The sequence below is a fragment of the Pseudophryne corroboree genome, chromosome 11 (genome assembly GCF_028390025.1).
Source record: "Pseudophryne corroboree isolate aPseCor3 chromosome 11, aPseCor3.hap2, whole genome shotgun sequence".
In the NCBI taxonomy this organism is placed as follows: domain Eukaryota; kingdom Metazoa; phylum Chordata; class Amphibia; order Anura; family Myobatrachidae; genus Pseudophryne; species Pseudophryne corroboree.
In genome coordinates, this window is record NC_086454.1 from 222,311,697 (window position 1) to 222,331,279 (window position 19,583).

At 49.7% G+C, this 19,583-nt stretch overlaps 1 protein-coding gene across 1 annotated transcript in view; it reads left to right on the forward strand.

Moving 5' to 3' along the window:
* Window positions 1-19,583, forward strand: part of NFATC3 (nuclear factor of activated T cells 3) — a 664,419-nt gene that overhangs the window by 535,409 nt on the left and 109,427 nt on the right. The window contains exon 8 of the mRNA XM_063945273.1: window positions 3,732-3,858. Within this exon, the coding sequence (XP_063801343.1) occupies window positions 3,732-3,858 (127 nt within the window). The remainder of the gene's footprint in view (window positions 1-3,731; window positions 3,859-19,583) is intronic.

Sequence of the window (19,583 nt, forward strand, 5' to 3'; positions counted from 1 at the left end):
CTGTTTCCGACGACACGTCTGCTGTTCCTAGGGATGATTCTGGACACAGTCCAGAAAAAGGTGTTTCTCCCGGAGAAGAAAGCCAGGGAGTTATCCGAGCTAGTCAGGAACCTCCTAAAACCAGGAAAAGTGTCAGTGCATCGTTGCACAAGGGTCCTGGGAAAAATGGTGGCTTCTTACGAAGCGATTCCATTCGGTAGATTTCACGCAAGAACTTTTCAGTGGGATCTGCTGGAAAAATGGTCCGGATCGCATCTTCAGATGCATCAGCGGATAACCCTGTCTCCAAGGACAAGGGTGTTTCTTCTGCGGTGGCTGCAGAGTGCTCATCTACTAAAGGGCCGCAGATTCGGCATTCAGGACTGGGTCCTGGTGACCACGGATGCCAGCCTGAGAGGCTGGGGAGCAGTCACACAGGGAAAAAATTTCCAGGGAGTGTGATCAAGTCTGGAGACTTCTCTCCACATAAATATACTGGAGCTAAGGGCAATTTACAATGTTCTAAGCTTAGCAAGACCTCTGCTTCAAGGTCAGCCGGTATTGATCCAGTGGGACAACATCACGGCAGTCGCCCACATAAACAGACAGGGCGGCACAAGAAGCAGGAGGGCAATGGCAGAAACTGCAAGGATTCTTCGCTGGGCGAAAAATCATGTGATAGCACTGTCAGCAGTGTTCATTCCGGGAGTGGACAACTGGGAAGCAGACTTCCTCAGCAGGCACGACCTCCACCCGGGAGAGTGGGGACTTCATCGGGAAGTATTCCACATGATTGTGAACCGTTGGGAAAGACCAAAGGTGGACATGATGGCGTCCCGCCTGAACAAAAAACTGGACAGGTATTGCGCCAGGTCAAGAGACCCTCAAGCAATATCTGTGGACGTTCTGGTAACACCGTGGGTGTACCTGTCGATGTATGTGTTCCCTCTTCTGCTTCTCATAACCAAGGTACTGAGAATTATAAGACGTAGAGGAGTAAGAACTATACTCGTGGCTCCGGATTGGCCAAGAAGGACGTGGCACCCGGAACTTCAAGAAATGCTCACAGAGGACTCATGGCCTCTGCCGCTAAGAAGGGACTTGCTTCAGCAAGTACCAGGTCTGTTCCAAGACTTACCGCGGCTGCGTTTGACGGCATGGCGGTTGAACGCCGGATCCTAAGGGAAAAAGGCATTCCGGAAGAGGTCATTCCTACCCTGGTCAAAGCCAGGAAGGAGGTGACCGCACAACATTATCACCACATGTGGCGAAAATATGTTGCGTGGTGTGAGGCCAGGAAGGCCCCACGAAGAAATTTCAACTCGGTCGATTCCTGCATTTCCTGCAAACAGGAGTGTCTATGGGCCTCAAATTGGGGTCCATTAAGGTTCAAATTTCGGCCCTGTCGATTTTCTTCCAGAAAGAATTGGCTTCAGTTCCTGAAGTCCAGAAGTTTGTCAAGGGAGTACTGCATATACAACCCCCTTTTGTGCCTCCAGTGGCACTGTGGGATCTCAACGTAGTTCTGGGATTCCTCAAATCACATTGGTTTAAACCGTTCAAATCTGTGGATTTGAAATATCTCACATGGAAAGTGACCATGCTGTTGGCCCTGGCCTCGGCCAGGCGAGTGTCAGAATTGGCGGCTTTGTCTCACAAAAGCCCATATCTGATTGTCCATTCGGACAGGGCAGAGCTGCGGACTCGTCCCCAGTTTCTCCCTAAGGTGGTGTCAGTGTTTCACCTGAACCAGCTTATTGTGGTACCTGCGGCTACTAGGGACTTGGAGGACTCCAAGTTGCTAGATGTTGTCAGGGCCCTGAAAATATAGGTTTCCAGGACGGCTGGAGTCAGGAAAACTGACTTGCTGTTATCCTGTATGCACCCAATAAACTGGGTGCTCTTGATTCTAAGCAGACGATTGCTAGTTGGATGTGTAGTACAATTCAGCTTGCACATGCTGTGGCAGGCCTGCCACAGCCTAAATCTGTCAAGGCCCATTTTACAAGGAAGGTGGGCTCATCCTGGGCGGCTGCCCGAGGGGTCTCGGCATTACAACTCTGCCGAGCAGCTACGTGGTCGGGGGAGAACACGTTTGTAAAATTCTACAAATTTGATACCCTGGCTAAAGAGGACCTGGAGTTCTCTCATTCGGTGCTGCAGAGTCATCCGCACTCTCCCGCCCGTTTGGGAGCTTTGGTATAATCCCCATGGTCCTGACGGAGTCCCCAGCATCCACTAGGACGTCAGAGAAAATAAGATTTTACTTACCGATAAATCTATTTCTCGTAGTCCGTAGTGGATGCTGGGCGCCCATCCCAAGTGCGGATTGTCTGCAATACTTGTACATAGTTATTGTTACAAAAATCGGGTTATTATTGTTGTGAGCCATCTTTTCAGAGGCTCCGCTGTTATCATGCTGTTAACTGGGTTCAGATCACAGGTTGTACAGTGTGATTGGTGTGGCTGGTATGAGTCTTACCCGGGATTCAAAATCCCTCCTTATTGTGTACGCTCGTCCGGGCACAGTATCCTAACTGAGGCTTGGAGGAGGGTCATAGGGGGAGGAGCCAGTGCACACCACCTGATCCTAAAGCTTTTACTTTTGTGCCCTGTCTCCTGCGGAGCCGCTAATCCCCATGGTCCTGACGGAGTCCCCAGCATCCACTACGGACTACGAGAAATAGATTTATCGGTAAGTAAAATCTTATTTTCTTGCCACCTACCCTAACCCATCTGGAGTGGCAGCTAGGTCTAAGACTTGGTGGGGGGGTGGGGGTGTAGATATCTAACCCCCCTTCTAGTGCCTAACCCAACCCAGACCATTGAGAAGCTGTCCGCATCCCCTAGGTTATCTTTTTTCAAGCAATAGTGGATGTGGGATTTTATTGGGCTAAAGAATATATGCAGCTTTCCTACACTTACTTTAAAGGAAGCTTTAATGTGTTTTTCTTAGCAAGCAAGGTTCCACCCTGTCCATACTGTATACAGAAATTTGGTGTAGTGTTATATTTTTAGAGATTGCTTGGCAAGTCCCTCGAGGATCTCCTTTATATACCATCAGGTCCGTGTTTCTAAAATGCTTGTCTCTGTTGGTGCTTTAGAAATAAGACTGTCTTATCTTGAATGAAACCAACCCACTGCAAGGCTCGGAACACACTATGCGATATATCATTCATACAGCTAGTGCATCAGCAAGTGTGTACAGCCAATATGTCTGAATGACGTGGTTCATACATATCAGGTTTGCCCTGCAGCAAAGTCCATGCCAATATATCTGTGCATCCACATGTGTGTACTGATGATCGCCAACTAACCAGTTATGCAGCTGCAGAAACTAACGAAAATCAGAAACACCTCCAAAATGCCCGATTTTGCCCAATATATCGGCCCGACTGCCGAAATTGGCTGAAATCGGGCATTATCGTTCTAGTGTATGGGTATGTAGTGTATGTAGCCCTTAAGGGCTACCATGGAGTATTTAGAAAAAAAGGTAGTATAGTTTTCAAAGTTTTATTTGGGACTTGATGCATCCAAAAATATGACTTTTATTTCTAGAATACAGGACTTGATTCATGTGGTTATAGGTTTAAGCAAAATACTCAAATTACATGTTTCAGATTTTACTGAAGCAATACAAATATTCTTGCTTTAAATACATTTGCTTGTGGATGCATAGAAGGATCTACAGACTTGCTTCTCAGTTTGCCATTCCATGTTAGTACTGAACAGAATAATTGCTTCCTTTTCAGACTGATATTGTTGTTGAAATTCCTCCATACCACAACAAGTCAATAGTGACAGGAGTTCAAGTGCAGTTTTATCTGTGCAATGGGAAAAGGAAGCGTAGCCAGTCCCAGCGGTTTACCTACACACCAGGTCAGTTACTGTTCCAGCTTTGAATTTCTTCTTGCTGTAAATGTATCTTATGCTTACTAGAATGTATTAACTGTGTTCTCTATGATTTTTTGCATTTATTTATTACCTTCCCCCTTTCAGCATAGATATTTCAAGCCAGTTTTGTAGTTGAGCACAGAGCAGTGTGTGTGAGCTTGTGAACCCCGACATCACTGTTCACTGTGTAGTGTAACATGTTGCAGCACTGGTAGCGTTGGTCTTTAGCATAAACATGATAATCTGCTGAGGGCTTACATTTCGGTCTTCCTTTACATCCCATCACTGATTCACTTCTCCCAAAGTTTACATCTACTTACAGTAATTAATGAAACACTTTGCTGTTGTCTTCACTTAAAACACGTCATCTATTTAAACGTCAAAGCATTTTTACTTAAGGTAAGATCGGTGAAGCTGTCGAATCCACTATCCCAAAGTTGTAATTTTGGGTAATGCAGAAGATTCTTTACAGAAAGGACTTTATGCTTGAAAAAAGCATCATACACTCTGGGCAGGATGTAATAGAGTCCGAGTTCGCCTGATGTGCGGGATACCGTCCGTACTCACTTTGGTTTTTTTTACAGGGGCAATCCATTACAAGGCAAAACCATTCCTTGTAAATGAAGGACCTTTAAAAAAAAAAATCCTGGTTCGGACAGCATCCTGCATGTCGTGCGAACTCAAGTACATCTCAGTCCAGCTACTGGGTCCAATGAGTTACACTGCCATAGCTGACAGTAGTCATCGTTGAAATTAGTTAATTTGTTAGAGCTCTCCACGGCTTCCTGGTTGCAGCAGCTGCTGCAGCTCATTAAGTATATGAATCCATAGCAAATATAGTACTGAAGATCCAGTAATGCTGCTTTCACATCGCAAACCCTGCTTTTGAAACGGTTCTTTAAACGGTTCTTAAAACGTGTCTGAGCAGTTAAACCCCCTTCACATCGCATGTTGTAACTGGTATATTACCGTTTCATTACCGTTTTGGTACCTTTCACACTGAACCCGTTTCTCCCATAGAAAACAGTGGTTGTCATTTTAAATGGACTTTTCTGGCCCACACATTATTAATAATTATTAATTAATTATTAATAATTTGGCTAGTCGTACGATGGAACCCAGCAGCTATGAGCATCTTTACCATGTTTTTGTAGATTACTGCATCCTTCACTGTCCCAGTGATTTGTCTAGCAATTTCTTCATCCCCTCTCATCCAGCAGCTCCCTAACCTCCTCATCACTCCAATTTGCCATTTTAAAATGCTTCTTCACTCTCATGTGTTTCCTCCAGTTTATTTCCTGCTTCTGCCTGGTGACATCACGCATGGAGACAGCCTATCACTTTCTGTGGTTTGGAAATACCGTTTCAGAGCCTTTCACATTGCACAATGAAACGGGTCTGAACCGTGTAGGACCCTGCTTTTTAACTGTTTTAAAATACCAGTAATCTGTAACCAGTAAATTCAAAGTGGCCCTTTCACACCACAGCTAGAACCGTTTTGGAAGGCTTAAAAAACGGCAATTTACTGGGTTATAGCTGCGGTGTGAAAGGGGTATTATTCATTCCTACTACAAGTTGGCAGTTAATCACAAGCTTGCCATGCAGCATTGAAAGTAAACGGGATGGAGGTTGTTATAAATAGTAATAGACAGGTATGCTTGACAACAGCTGACTACTGGTTTAACAGTGTCTGGGTTTTTTTTTCCTACATCGTCTGCTATCTCTCCTCGCCAGTGACGCCACATCAGTAGCTGCACAGAGATGCCATTTACCAGGGACATCTTCAGTGTTGTTCTCATCTTGGCAGGGTTACCTTCTCTTTCTGATCATTGCCGTTTGTTTGTGGTGTTATACCCTAAATGTATGGGAATGCATAATGTGTTGGCAATGATGATTATAACTGGCATAAAAGTTATTTTTTAATTATAGCCGACAAGGAGTAATTAAAACCGTTTTGTTTTTATTAATTAAATAATTGATCACATTTTTATCTCCCAGATAGTAGAATTATTTTTCTCTTACGTCTTAGAGGATGCTGAGGTCCACATTAGTACCATGGGGTATAGACGGGTCCACCAGGAGCCATTGGCACTTTAAGAGTTTGAGAGTGTGGGCTGGCTCCTCTCTCTATGCCCCTCCTACCAGACTCAGTTTAGAAAATGTGCCCGGAGGAGCCGGTCACAGTTGAAGGAGCTCTACAGAGATTCTTTAGTAAAATGTCCACCCTGCGGGGCCTGAGCCACTATCTCCGCTGACAGGGCCCTGAACTCCTGAGGGGATAGAACGTTCCCCACCACAGGGGTAGAGCTCACCCCGGCAGCATGCCACCACCCCCTTACAGAGCCAGAAGATTGGTGGTGAGTTAATCACTTGCCCCCCTAGCAAGCAGGGAGCCGGTGTGAAGATGGCGGCAACAGGGTATGGAGCGCAGTACTAACTGCGCTCCGGGGCTCAGCGGTACATAGTGCGGCACTGTGAGGGGCGCCCTGAGCCAGCGCCTACACCCTACACTGACCTCTCAAGCCTGTCAGGGTCCCGGGATCTCAGCCAGCATAAATCTTCAGGCCAGTATAATCCTATGAAGAGCGGGAAGACAGCGCCATTAAGAGGGCGGAGCGTCTCCTCAGAGCAGACCCAGCAGCATTCAGCGCCATTTTCCTGCCTGCAGAAACGCTGTCAGTGATGTGCAGTCCCTCCAGAGCAACTCTAGCTATCTCTCACGGTACCAGGGAGTTGTAGAAGGGGGGGGGGGGGGGGGAGGCTGTGTAATACTGTGTAACCTGTTATGGTACACAGTCAGCGCTGGTTTAGGGTCTCCCTATGCCTGGAAAGCGCTGTGTGTGGGTTGGCTCCAATCTCTGTGTGTCTCTTGCCATTCTTGGGGGTGAAACTCTGTCTGTCCTCCCCTGTGTGTGTCTGTGGAGTGTCTGTGGTCTCCATTAAGCAATGTCCAGGGACTCTGTCATATGCCAGTGATCGCGCTGAGCCCCCCAAAAAGTGGGTCCCACAGACCCCGCACTTTTAAAAATTGGGGTCCTATCTGTCCTTTTCTGGGTCCCATCAGAATGAAGGTTCATATTAATCTTATTAATTATTCAAATATAAAAACAGACTTGATTTGGACACTACAAAAGTATTGCGAGGGGGAGGGAAGGGGTGACAATGCTGCTGGGCTGTGTAGCATACAGGACACTCTGCCCCAGAGCTGTACCTAGACATTTCAGTGCCCTTTGGCAGAAAGTATATTGGTGCTCCCTCTGCCATACTGTAAACTAAGGACAGTGCGCGCCGAAAGCGCGCAGCAAAAATTTAGGGGCGTGGCTTCATGGGGAAACAGCACGGCCACATAACAGTACCAATTAACATTACACCACACAGGTAGAGCACGTTATATACACGTTGCACCAGGTAGAGCATGTTATACAGATTGCGCCAGGTAGAGCACGTTACACACATTGCGCCAGGTAGAGCACGTTACACACATTGCACCAGGTAGAGCACGTTACACACAGTGCGTCAGGTAGAGCACGTTACACACACTGCGTCAGGTAGAGCACGTTACACACACTGCGCCAGGTAGAGCACATTACACACACTGCGCCAGGTAGAGCACGTTACACACATTGCGCCAGGTAGAGCACGTTACACACATTGCGCCAGGTAGAGCACGTTACACACATTGCGCCAGGTAGAGCACGTTACACACATTGCGCCAGTTAGTGTTCTATACACATTGCGCCTGGTAGAGCATGTTATACACGTTTTATATGGTACCAGGGAGTAGGGACAGAGGTAGCAGGGACAGAGGTAGGCACCAGGGAATAGGGACAGAGGTAGGCACCAGGGAATAGGGACAGAGGTAGGCACCAGGGAGTAGGGACAGAGGTTGCAGGGAGTAGGGACAGAGAGAGGCACCAGGTGGTAGGGACAGAGGCACCAGGAGGTAGGGACAGAGGCACCAGGGGGTAGGGACAGAGGCACCAGGGGTTAGGGACAGAGGCACCAGGGGTTAGGGACAGAGGCACCAGGGGTTAGGGACAGAGGGCAGAGGCACCAGAGGGTAGGGACAGAGGGCAGAGGCACCAGGGGGTAGGGACAGAGGGCAGAGGCACCAGGGGGTAGGGCAGAGGCACCAGGGGTAGGGACAGAGGGCAGAGGCACCAGGGGGTAGGGACAGAGGCACCAGGGGGTAGGGACGGAGGCACCAGGAGGTAGGGACGGAGGCACCAGGGGGTAGGGACAGAGGCACCAGGGGGTAGGGACAGAGGCACCAGGGGTTAGGGACAGAGGCACCAGGGGTTAGGGACAGAGGCACCAGGGGTTAGGGACAGAGGCACCAGGGGTTAGGGACAGAGGCACCAGGGGTTAGGGACAGAGGCACCAGGGGTTAGGGACAGAGGGCAGAGGCACCAGGGGGTAGGGACAGAGGGCAGAGGCACCAGGGGGTAGGGACAGAGGGCAGAGGCACCAGGGGGTAGGGACAGAGGGCAGAGGCACCAGGGGGTAGGGCAGAGGCACCAGGGGGTAGGGACAGATGGCAGAGGCACCAGGGGGTAGGGACAGAGGCACCAGGGGGTAGGGACGGAGGCACCAGGGGGTAGGGACGGAGGCACCAGGGGGTAGGGACAGAGGCACCAGGAGATAGGGACGGAGGACAGAGGCACCAGGAGGTAGGGACAGAGGCACCAGGGGGTAGGGACAGAGGATAGAGGCACCAGGAGGTAGGGACAGAGGCACCAGGGGGTGAGGACAGAGGCACCTTGGGGGTAGGGACAGAGGACAGAGGCACCTGGGGGTGAGGACAGAGGCACCTGGGGGTAGGGACAGAGGCACCAGGGGGTAGGGACAGAGGCACCAGGGGGTAGGGACAGAGAGACAGGAGAGAGTGCAGCCAGAAACCTCACCACCATAACACCCACCAGGGACCAGGCCCCCACCGCTTACCATGGACACTGCCAGCAGCAGCGGAGTCAGGCCGGGGGGTATAGTTCGTGGATCCGCATGAGTCCACAATGCCGCCAGCCTGGAGTCAGAGGATGCGGCCAGGGGGGAGCTGAAAACGCGGAGGGAACGGCCGCATGGTTGAGGAGGGAGAAGAGGACAATCAGCGGGGAGAGCGGCGGCGGCATCCAGCCGGGGGAAAAGGGACCGAACTGCCCCCACCTCAGGTACAGCAGCGGAGTCAGCCGCTAATCGGAGGGGGGGGGGGGTGCATGCGGAGCAGAGGATGAGGGGAGGGCGGAATATCACACTCTCCATGGTCTCCGCCTCTTCCAAGTTCCTCCCTCCGTTGTTATGGATACCAGACTGATTGACAGCACAGTACAGGACAGCGCTGCGGGTCACAGCGCGTCCTGAGGGACCCGGCGTTTTTTTATTTTTGTGTCCCCACCATCAATTCTGGGGTAAAATACGCGCTATAGCAAGTTTTTGCGATCACTGTATGCTGCAGAGGATATGTCCTCTCAGGATGATCCCATTCCATTTGTCAGATTGTGTTTGGGCTGTGTCCCCGGAGGGGGCGCTAGTGGGTCAGTGGAGGTAGATGGGAGAAAACGAGGAGGCTGGATAACGTTCCTGCGCATGAGCGCAATGGTATTTTATTTGGCAGATGATATAACACAGAATGGTAGCAGAAACAATAATAACAGATGAATAAAGTCAATCACTCAGTATGATAACTGAAAGTCTATGGCAATGGATGACAGATGACTTGAGAAAATAATATCCGGTAATATATAAACAGAAGAACAAGTGTTTGTGAAATGGTTCTGGTTTGGAAACCAGTGCAGGTTTTAAAACAGGAAACTTAGGCAGCAAGGTGTAGAATGGCAAACCTGAGCAGAGGCAGGAGTCTGACTTCACAGTGCAGGTGATGAGGCACTGGCAGCAGCAAGCTGTATCACAGGTGGAGGAATGAAACACACCTGGAGTCAGTCTTCAACTGCAGGCTGAAGCACACAAGGTGGTGATGAGTGTGAAGCCTTATTTGCAGGTTGCAGGTATTGCTGGGCCTTGAAGTTCCACGGAGCTGTGCAGAGTAACCAGGAGTACAAGTTCTTAAGCAGAGAACCAGGAACACAGGAGGAACAGGAACAGATCCTTTCACATGGGTCGCTGGAGAGACACAAAGTCCAGGATGCCTGCAGACTGATCCTGCAGTCTCTTATGTACCCCATGGTGCACAGGGATTGGATGAGTGAAGGAAAGTGGGTGCGGCCAAGCACCGGATTGGCCGCAGTATACTGGCTGTTTACAGACTGTCATGGCGGCGCCCACGCTGCGGCCTAGCAGGGACGCGGCGCGCTACATGCCCGCTGTCTCAGGAGTGTTCCCATGCCCTTGATGATGTCCCATGGCAGGGGCATAGGTGACAGGTGACCGCAGGGAGCCAGGACGGAGTCCGCAGCGGCGGACGGATGTCAGCCTGGTAAGTCGATTCCTGACAGTACCCCCTCCTTTAGGGGTGGACACCGAACACCCACGTGGTTTGGAGGGATGAGTGCTGTGGAAGACACGGACCAACCTAGGAGCATGGACATCGGACGAATTCACCCAACTTCTCTCCTCTGGGCCATAACCGGACCAATCGACCAGGTACTGGAGACGTCCATACCGACAACGGGAGTCCAGAATTTTGTTGATCTCGAATTCCACGCCCCGCTGAGTTCGAACCTTGGGACCTACTGGAAGAGTATTCTGAAAGCGGTTTAGGACTAGAGGTCTGAGGAGAGAAATATGAAAAGCGTTAGGTATACGAAGGGAAGATGGTAACTTTAATTTATAGGCCACTGGGTTGATGACTCTTTCGACAGGGTAAGGACCAATGAAGCGTGGTGCAAACTTCATGGATGGGACCCTGAGACGGAGGTTACGGGTTGATAGCCAAACCTTGTCCCCAGGTTTCAAATGGGGAACCGCACGTCTCTTGCGGTCGGCAAAGACCTTGTACCGACTGGAGGCCTTTTTGAGGGAAACGTGAATTTTTCTCCAAATAGATGAAAACTGAGTCAGAGCAGTAGTGGCAGCAGGAACATCCATATGAGGGAGTTCTTGGAAATCAGGTACACGGGGATGTTGCCCATATACTGCAAAGAATGGTGTCGTTTCAGTGGCAGTATGGTATCGAAAGTTGTGGGCAAACTCGGCCCATGGGAGCAGATCGAACCAGTCATCCTGGGAAGATGAAACATATAATCTTAAAAAAGTCTCAAGTTCTTGATTGACCCTCTCTGTCTGCCCATTCGTCTGAGGATGGTATGAAGATGAAAACTTCAGTTTGACCTGCATGGCAGAACAGAGGGCCCTCCAAAACCTCGCTACAAACTGTACCCCCCGGTCAGATATTATTTCAGAGGGTAAACCATGTAAGCGGAAAATCTCCCGTAGGAAGATTTGGGCAAGTTTTGGGGCAGAAGGGAGACCCTGGAGAGGAACAAAATGAGCCATCTTGGTGAATCTGTCCACTACAACCCAAATGGTATTATGTCCTTGAGAAGGAGGAAGGTCGGCGACAAAATCCATGGACAGGTGCGACCAGGGACGACTAGGGACAGACAGCGGCTGCAACTGACCTGCTGGAGACCGACGAGGAGTCCCGTGCTGCACACATCCAGGACAGGATGCCACGAAATCCTGGATGTCCATTTTCATCCTTGGCCACCAATATGTAGCAGAAAGGAACTTGAAGGTCTTCAGGACCCCAGGATGACCAGTGAACTTGGATTGATGGGCCCAAGATAGCAACTTGGGACGGAGATCTGGGGAAACAAAAGTCTTACCAGGAGGAGGAGCTGGGGAGACTTGAGATGCAGCGAAAACCACGGGACTCAGGATGGAATGTGGCACTGAGTCAGATGTTCCTTCTTCAGATTCCATGGATCGGGATAACGCGTCGGCTTTCACATTCTGCGAACCTGGGCGGAAATGAAGCTTGAAATTAAAACGTGAGAAAAACATAGCCCACCTGGACTGGCGAGGATTAAGGCACTGAGCTGCCTTTAAATATAGCAGGTTTTTATGATCCGTGTAGATATTAAACGGATGTTTGGCCCCTTCTAGGAGATATCTCCATTCCTCGAGAGCCAGCTTGATCGCCAGTAGTTCTTGATCTCCCACGGAGTAGTTAGCTTCTGCAGGAAGAAACTTTCGAGAATAAAATCCACAAGGGTGGACTTTCCCATCGGATCCCTTCTGGGAGAGAACAGCTCCAACCCCAACTGTAGAGGCATCTACCTCCAACTCGAATGGTCTGTTGACATCTGGCTGAGACAGCACTGGAGCAGACATAAAGGCCTGCTTGATCTTCTGGAAGGCTGCCAAGGCTTCTTCTGACCAGTTGGAATGGTCTGCCCCTTTCCGAGTCAGGTTGGTAATAGGAGCGATGAGAGTGGAGAATCCTCGAATAAATTTTCTATAGTAGTTGGCGAAACCCAGGAATCGCTGGATAGACTTGAGAGAGTTTGGAATGGACCAATTGGCAATAGCTTCCAATTTTGTCGGGTCCATCTGAAGATCCGATCCGGAAATTATATAACCCAGGAAGGGTATAGAGGGAACTTCAAAGGTGCATTTAGATAGTTTCCCGTAGAGCCGGTTCTCACGAAGACGTCGGAGAACTTCACAAACTTGTAGACGATGAGATGGTAGGTCTTGGGAGAAGATAAGGATATCATCTAAGTAAACAACGAGGTACTTATACAGGACATCACGAAAGATTTCGTTCACAAAGTGTTGGAACACTGCTGGAGCATTACTCAACCCAAATGGCATTACCAGGTATTCATAATGGCCATCTCGAGTGTTGAAAGCTGTCTTCCACTCGTCACCACTCCGGATTCTGATGAGATTATAGGCACCGCGGAGATCTAACTTGGTGAAGATGCGGGCTCCTTTAACTCTGTCAAATAATTCGGTAATGAGTGGTAATGGATAACTATTCTTGATAGTAATGTCATTGAGACCCCGATAGTCAATGCATGGACGCAGTCCTCCATCCTTCTTTTTAACAAAGAAGAAACCTGCACCAGCGGGAGATGATGACGGACGGATGAATCCCTTCTTAAGATTCTCTCTGATGTAATTACTCATCGCCTCAGTTTCAGGAACAGACAACGGGTAGGTGCGCCCCCTAGGTGGCTTCTTGCCAGGAAGGAGATCGATGGGACAATCCCATTCCCTATGGGGCGGCAGGATATCAGCAGCCTTTTCACAGAAGACGTCTGAGAAGTCTTGATAAGCTGCTGGGAGACTTGACTGTGTCTTTACTTCGGTAGACTTAATGGGACACACTTGGGCTAAGCAGGATTGATGACAATGTGAACCCCATGAGGTAAGCTGCAACGTTGACCAGTCAAACTGTGGATTATGTAGCTGGAGCCAGGGCATGCCCAAGACAATCTCCTGGGTGGCTTGAGGGATGACCAGGAACTTGATCAGTTCAGAATGGAGAAATCCAACTCCCAGAACCACTGGAACAGTTTGATGAGAAATGTTCCCCTTGGAGATTCGACTACCATCCACAGCAGTAATGTAAACTGGACAAGAAAGTTCACAGGTAGATAGGCAAAATTTATTTACCGCAGCTTGGGTGATAAAGTTTCCTGCAGCACCGCAGTCCACTAATGCTGACGCAGACTGGAGCCCAACTGGAGTCTCTAGCATCACTGGAAGGATGAGGTCTTGTTGAGAAGGAGCTTGACTGAAAGATCCTAACTTGACTCCTCCCTTACAAGTCAGGATCTGGCGTTTCCCGAACGCACCGTGCAGGAGTTAATCTGATGGCCCGCAGCAGCACAGTATAGGCAGAGTCTCTCACGTATTCTTCTTGCCCGCTCTTCAGGAGTTAGGCGGGACCTATTTATCTGCATAGGCTCGTCAGAAGAGGGAGACTGGAACTGTACAGAAGGTATGAACCTTGATCTGCGTGGCTCACTCCGAGCGCGTTCATTATTGCGTTCGCGGATGCGAGAGTCCAACTTAATGCACAGGGAGATCAAATCAGACAGTTGAACAGGAATGTCACGGGTCGCCAGTTCATCCTTGATCCGATCCGAGAGTCCGTGCCAGAAAGCTGCTACCAGAGCTTGGTTGTTCCACTGAACCTCTGCAGCCAACGTCTGGAACTGGATGACATATTGTCCCATGCTTCGGGTACCTTGACGAAGTTGGATCAGGTCTGCCGAAGCTGATGTCGCACGACCAGGCTCGTCAAAGATCCGTCTGAAGGTTGACACGAAGTCTGTGTAGTTGTTAATCAGAGGGTCAGCACGTTCCCACAGAGGAGACACCCAACTCAGAGCAGATCCAGAGAGTAAGGAGATGATGTAGGCAACCTTGGATCTTGGCGTGGGGAAATTATGTGGCAATAACTCAAACTGTATTTCACATTGATTGAGAAACCCGCGACATAACTTAGGACTGCCATCATACTTGCTCGGCACGGGCAGATGCAGACGTGACACTGGAGCTGATGCAGCCGGCATAGAAGAACTCACAGCACTGGCAGGTGCTGGAGTAACAGGAACAGTAGGAGAGAGTACACTAGGCAGGGATTGCTGTAGTGTATCTAATCGGGAGGACATCCCTTGCAGGAATTGAAGCATCTGCTGCTGCGCAACCTCTTGACCATCCAGACGGGAGACCAGATTTTGCAAGGCCTCTGACCCCACACTCCGTCCACCATCCGAGTCCATCGATCCTGGACTTACTGTCAGATTGTGTTTGGGCTGTGTCCCCGGAGGGGGCGCTAGTGGGTCAGTGGAGGTAGATGGGAGAAAACGAGGAGGCTGGATAACGTTCCTGCGCATGAGCGCAATGGTATTTTATTTGGCAGATGATATAACACAGAATGGTAGCAGAAACAATAATAACAGATGAATAAAGTCAATCACTCAGTATGATAACTGAAAGTCTATGGCAATGGATGACAGATGACTTGAGAAAATAATATCCGGTAATATATAAACAGAAGAACAAGTGTTTGTGAAATGGTTCTGGTTTGGAAACCAGTGCAGGTTTTAAAACAGGAAACTTAGGCAGCAAGGTGTAGAATGGCAAACCTGAGCAGAGGCAGGAGTCTGACTTCACAGTGCAGGTGATGAGGCACTGGCAGCAGCAAGCTGTATCACAGGTGGAGGAATGAAACACACCTGGAGTCAGTCTTCAACTGCAGGCTGAAGCACACAAGGTGGTGATGAGTGTGAAGCCTTATTTGCAGGTTGCAGGTATTGCTGGGCCTTGAAGTTCCACGGAGCTGTGCAGAGTAACCAGGAGTACAAGTTCTTAAGCAGAGAACCAGGAACACAGGAGGAACAGGAACAGATCCTTTCACATGGGTCGCTGGAGAGACACAAAGTCCAGGATGCCTGCAGACTGATCCTGCAGTCTCTTATGTACCCCATGGTGCACAGGGATTGGATGAGTGAAGGAAAGTGGGTGCGGCCAAGCACCGGATTGGCCGCAGTATACTGGCTGTTTACAGACTGTCATGGCGGCGCCCACGCTGCGGCCTAGCAGGGACGCGGCGCGCTACATGCCCGCTGTCTCAGGAGTGTTCCCAGGCCCTTGATGATGTCCCATGGCAGGGGCATAGGTGACAGGTGACCGCAGGGAGCCAGGACGGAGTCCGCAGCGGCGGACGGATGTCAGCCTGGTAAGTCGATTCCTGACACCATTTAATCAGGATTGCACTGATTTGGCACAGATTCCTGCAAGGGAGCCTGAGTGGTTATCCTCTATCAAATCTATAATTTCTCAGATTTCAAATAGGGTGGCACAGAATGAATCTGCAACTCGGTCTCTATGGCAGTTTAGCCCAGCTCTGGTACATCAGGGCTCCCCGCTGTATATTCACATAAACATGCTCTTACACAGATCATGCAGGATGATACCGATTCTGATTCTACAGACTGTGATGGGGATGTGTTGCGGGGGGCAGCATCTCTTGCAAAAGAGGTGAGGTTGATGGTAAAGGCTATTAGGGATGTGTTGAATATTCTGATACAACACCCGAGCAGGTTGAGGAGGCTTACTTCACTGAAAATAAGAGAGCCTCGCTAACCTTCCCTGCGTCAAAGGAATTAAATGCTACTTTTGAAAAGGCTTGGGAAAACCCGGATAAAAAATCCCAGATACCTAAAAGGGTTCTGGTAGCATTACCTTTCCCAGTACAGGATAGGAAAAAATGGGAAAACTCGCCTATTGTTGACGCGTCAGTATCCAGACTCTCAAAAAAGTTGGTTTTACCTGTTCCAGGATCTACCGCCTTGAAAGAGCAGGCTGATCGTAAAATTGACAATACGCTCAAATCCATGTACACGGCTTCTGGGGCAATACTACGTCCCACTATTGCCAGTGCTTGGATTGCCAAAGCTATAGTAAAGTGGTCAGTCACGTTACTTGAAGACTTGGATACTATGGACGAATGTGATGTTGAATTGTTTTTACGTAACATTCAGGATCCGGTAGTATTTCTGGTAGAATCCATGAAAGACGTGGGTTCCATGGCTGCCCGAATTTCTTCCATGTCTGTATCCGCTCGTCGAGGACTGTGGTTGCGCCAGTGGTCTGCTGACGTGGAATCCAAGAGAAGTGTGGAGACTCTACCCTACACAGGTCAGGCTCTCTTTGGGAAAGCGTTAGATGCGTAGATCTCCACGGCAACGGCTGGTAAGTCACCCTTTCTTCCCTCAGCTACACCTGTTCCGAAGAAACCCTTTTCTTCAACTACATCACAGCCCTTTCGGGTTCCCAAGCCCAGAAAGGCCAAGCCGTCCAACACCCTCTTTCAGGGAGGTCGGCCCTAGTCCAAGAAACCTGCGGCTGCAGGTTCCCAGGAACAGAAACCTGCTTCAGGTACATCAAAGTCCTCTGCATGACGGTAGACTGCATGCCCCGGAGGTGGGGCCGGTGGGAGCGAGACTCTGGCATTTCAGTCACGTCTGGGTGTCATCCGGCCTGGACCCCTGGGTGCAAGATATTGTGTCTCAGAAGTACAGGCTGGAATTTCAAGATCTCCCTCCTCACCGATTTTTTCAAATCAGGCTTGCCAGCTTTGCTGGCAGACAGGACTGTCCTGCAAGAAGCCGTCTAGAAGTTGGTGGAGGCACAGGTCATTATGCCAGTACCACCTCATATGCAAAGCAAAGGTTACTATTCAAACCTTTTCGTGGTACCAAAACTGGATGGTTTGGTCAGGCCCATTCTGAACTTAAAGTCACTAAACCCCTTTCTGAGGGAGTTTAAGTTCAAAATGGAGTCTCTGAGGGCAGTGATATCAGGTCCGGGTGAGGGGGGATTCCTGGTATCCCTGGATATCAAGGATGCATACCTCCACATTCTGATGTGGCTGCCGTATCAATCTTATCTTCGATTTGCACTGTTGGATTGTCATTTTCAGTTCCAGGCCCTGCCTTTCGGCCTCTCCACAGCACCGAGGGTATTCACCAAGGTGATGGCGGAAATGATGATTCTCCTCCGCAGACAGGGGGTGAACATAATTCCATATCTGGACGATCTGCTGATAAAAGCATCGTCCAAGGAAAAGCTGTTACGGTCCATAGCTCTCACGACCCAGCTTCTCAGGGAACATGGCTGGATCTTGAATCTTCCAAAATCACATTTGGAACCAACCAGGAGGTTGTCCTTTCTGGGAATGATCCTCGACACGGAAGTGCAGAGTGTGTTTCTTCCAGAGGAAAAAGCGTTGGTGATACAAACAATGGTCCGGGATGTCCTGAAGCCAACCCGGGTGTCTGTTCATCAGTGCATTCGCCTTCTGGGAAAGATGGTGGCCTCTTACGAGGCCCTGCAGTTCGGGAGGTTTCACGCTCGGTCCTTCCAACTGGATCTCCTGGACAAGTGGTCGGGATCCCATCTACACATGCACCAGAGAATGTCTGTCACCAAAGGCCAGGATTTGACTCCTGGTGGCTGCAACTGCCTCACCTTTTGCAGGTTCGGGATTCATGACTGGATCCTTCTAACCAAGGATTCGAGTCGCTGGGGCGCAGTCACTAAAGGGAAACCTTCCAAGGAAGGTGGTCAAGTCTGGAAGCCGGCCTGCCGATAAATATTCTGGAACTAAGAGCCGTCTACAACTGTCTTCTTCAAGCGGCCCATCTTCTGAGGAATCGGGCCGTTCAAGTGCAGTCTGACAGTGTGACAGCATTGGCTTACCTAAACCGACAGGGCGGAACGAAGAGCAGAGCTGCAATGTCAGAGGTGACAAGAATCATCCTGGGCAGAAAAACACGCGTTGGCGCTGTCCGCAATCTTCATTCCGGGAGTAGACAACAGTGAAGCGGACTTCCTCAGCAGACACTATCTCCATCCAGGGGAGTTGGGTCTCCATCCGGAAGTGTTCAAGGAGGTAACAGATCTTTGGGGCGTACCCCAGATCGAAATGATGGCCTCTCGTCTCAACAAGAAGCTTTGGAGGTATTGTTCCAGGTCAAGGGACCCACAAGCAGTGGCGGTGGACATCCTAGTGACTCCGTGGGTGTTCTAGTCGGTGTACGTGTTTCCTCCACTTCCACTCATCCCAAGAGTTCTAAAGCTCATAAGGAGAACAAGGGTTCAAGCGATCCTCATTGCTCGAGACTGGCCAAGAAGGGCTTGGTACGCGGATCTTCTGGATCTACTGCAAGAAAAGCCGAGGCCTCTTCCTCTTCGGAAGGACCGGCTGCAGCAGGGGCCGTTCGCCTATCAAGACTTACCGCGGCTACGTTTGAAGGCATGGAGGTTGAACGCATGATACTAGCTCGAAAGGGCATTCCGAACAAGGTTATTCCTACCCTGATACAGGCTAGGAAAGGAGTAACGTTTAAACATTGCAATCGAATTTGGAAAAAATGTGTCTTGGTGTGAGTCCAAGAAATTTCCTGCGGTGGAGTTTCAACTGGGACGGTTTCTTCTCTTTCTACAAGCCGGTGTGGATATGGACCTGAGGATGGGATCTGTGAAGGTCCAGATTTCGGCCCTATCCATTTTCTTCAAGAAACAATTGGCTGCCCTTCCTGAGGTTCAGACCTTTTTGAAGGGGGTTCTGCACATCCAACCTCCCTTTTTATCGCCTACGGCACCTTGGGACCTTAACGTGGTGTTGCAGTTCCTCCAATCGGACTGGTTCGAGCCTCTACAGGAGGTTGAGGTCAAATTTCTTACATGGAAGGCTGTCACGTTGTTGGCATTAGCTTCTGCTAGACGTCTGTCGGAGTTGGGGGCTTTGTCCTGTAAAAGCCCATACTTGATCTTCCACGAAGATAGAGCTGAGCTCCGGACACGTCAGCAGTTTCTTCCGAAGGTTGTGTCGGCATTTCATATCAACCAACCTATTGTGGTGCCAGTTGCTACTGACTCCTCAATTTCTTCAAAGTCCTTGGATGTTGTAAGGGCTCTGAAAATCTATGTGAGGACTGCTCGTCACAGAAAATCGGACTCACTGTTTGTCCTGTATGATCCTAAGAAAATTGGGTGTCCTGCTTCTAAGCAGACGATCTCTCACTGGATCAGGTTCACTATCCAGCATACGTATTCTACGGCAGGATTGTCGTGTCCTACGTCTGTCAAGGCCCACTCTACTCGTAAGGTGGGGTCTTCCTGGGCGGCTGCCCAAGGTGTCTCGGCTTTACAACTTTGCCGAGCTGCAACTTGGTCTGGGTCGAACACATTTGCAAAGTTCTACAAGTTCGATACTTTGGCCCCTGATG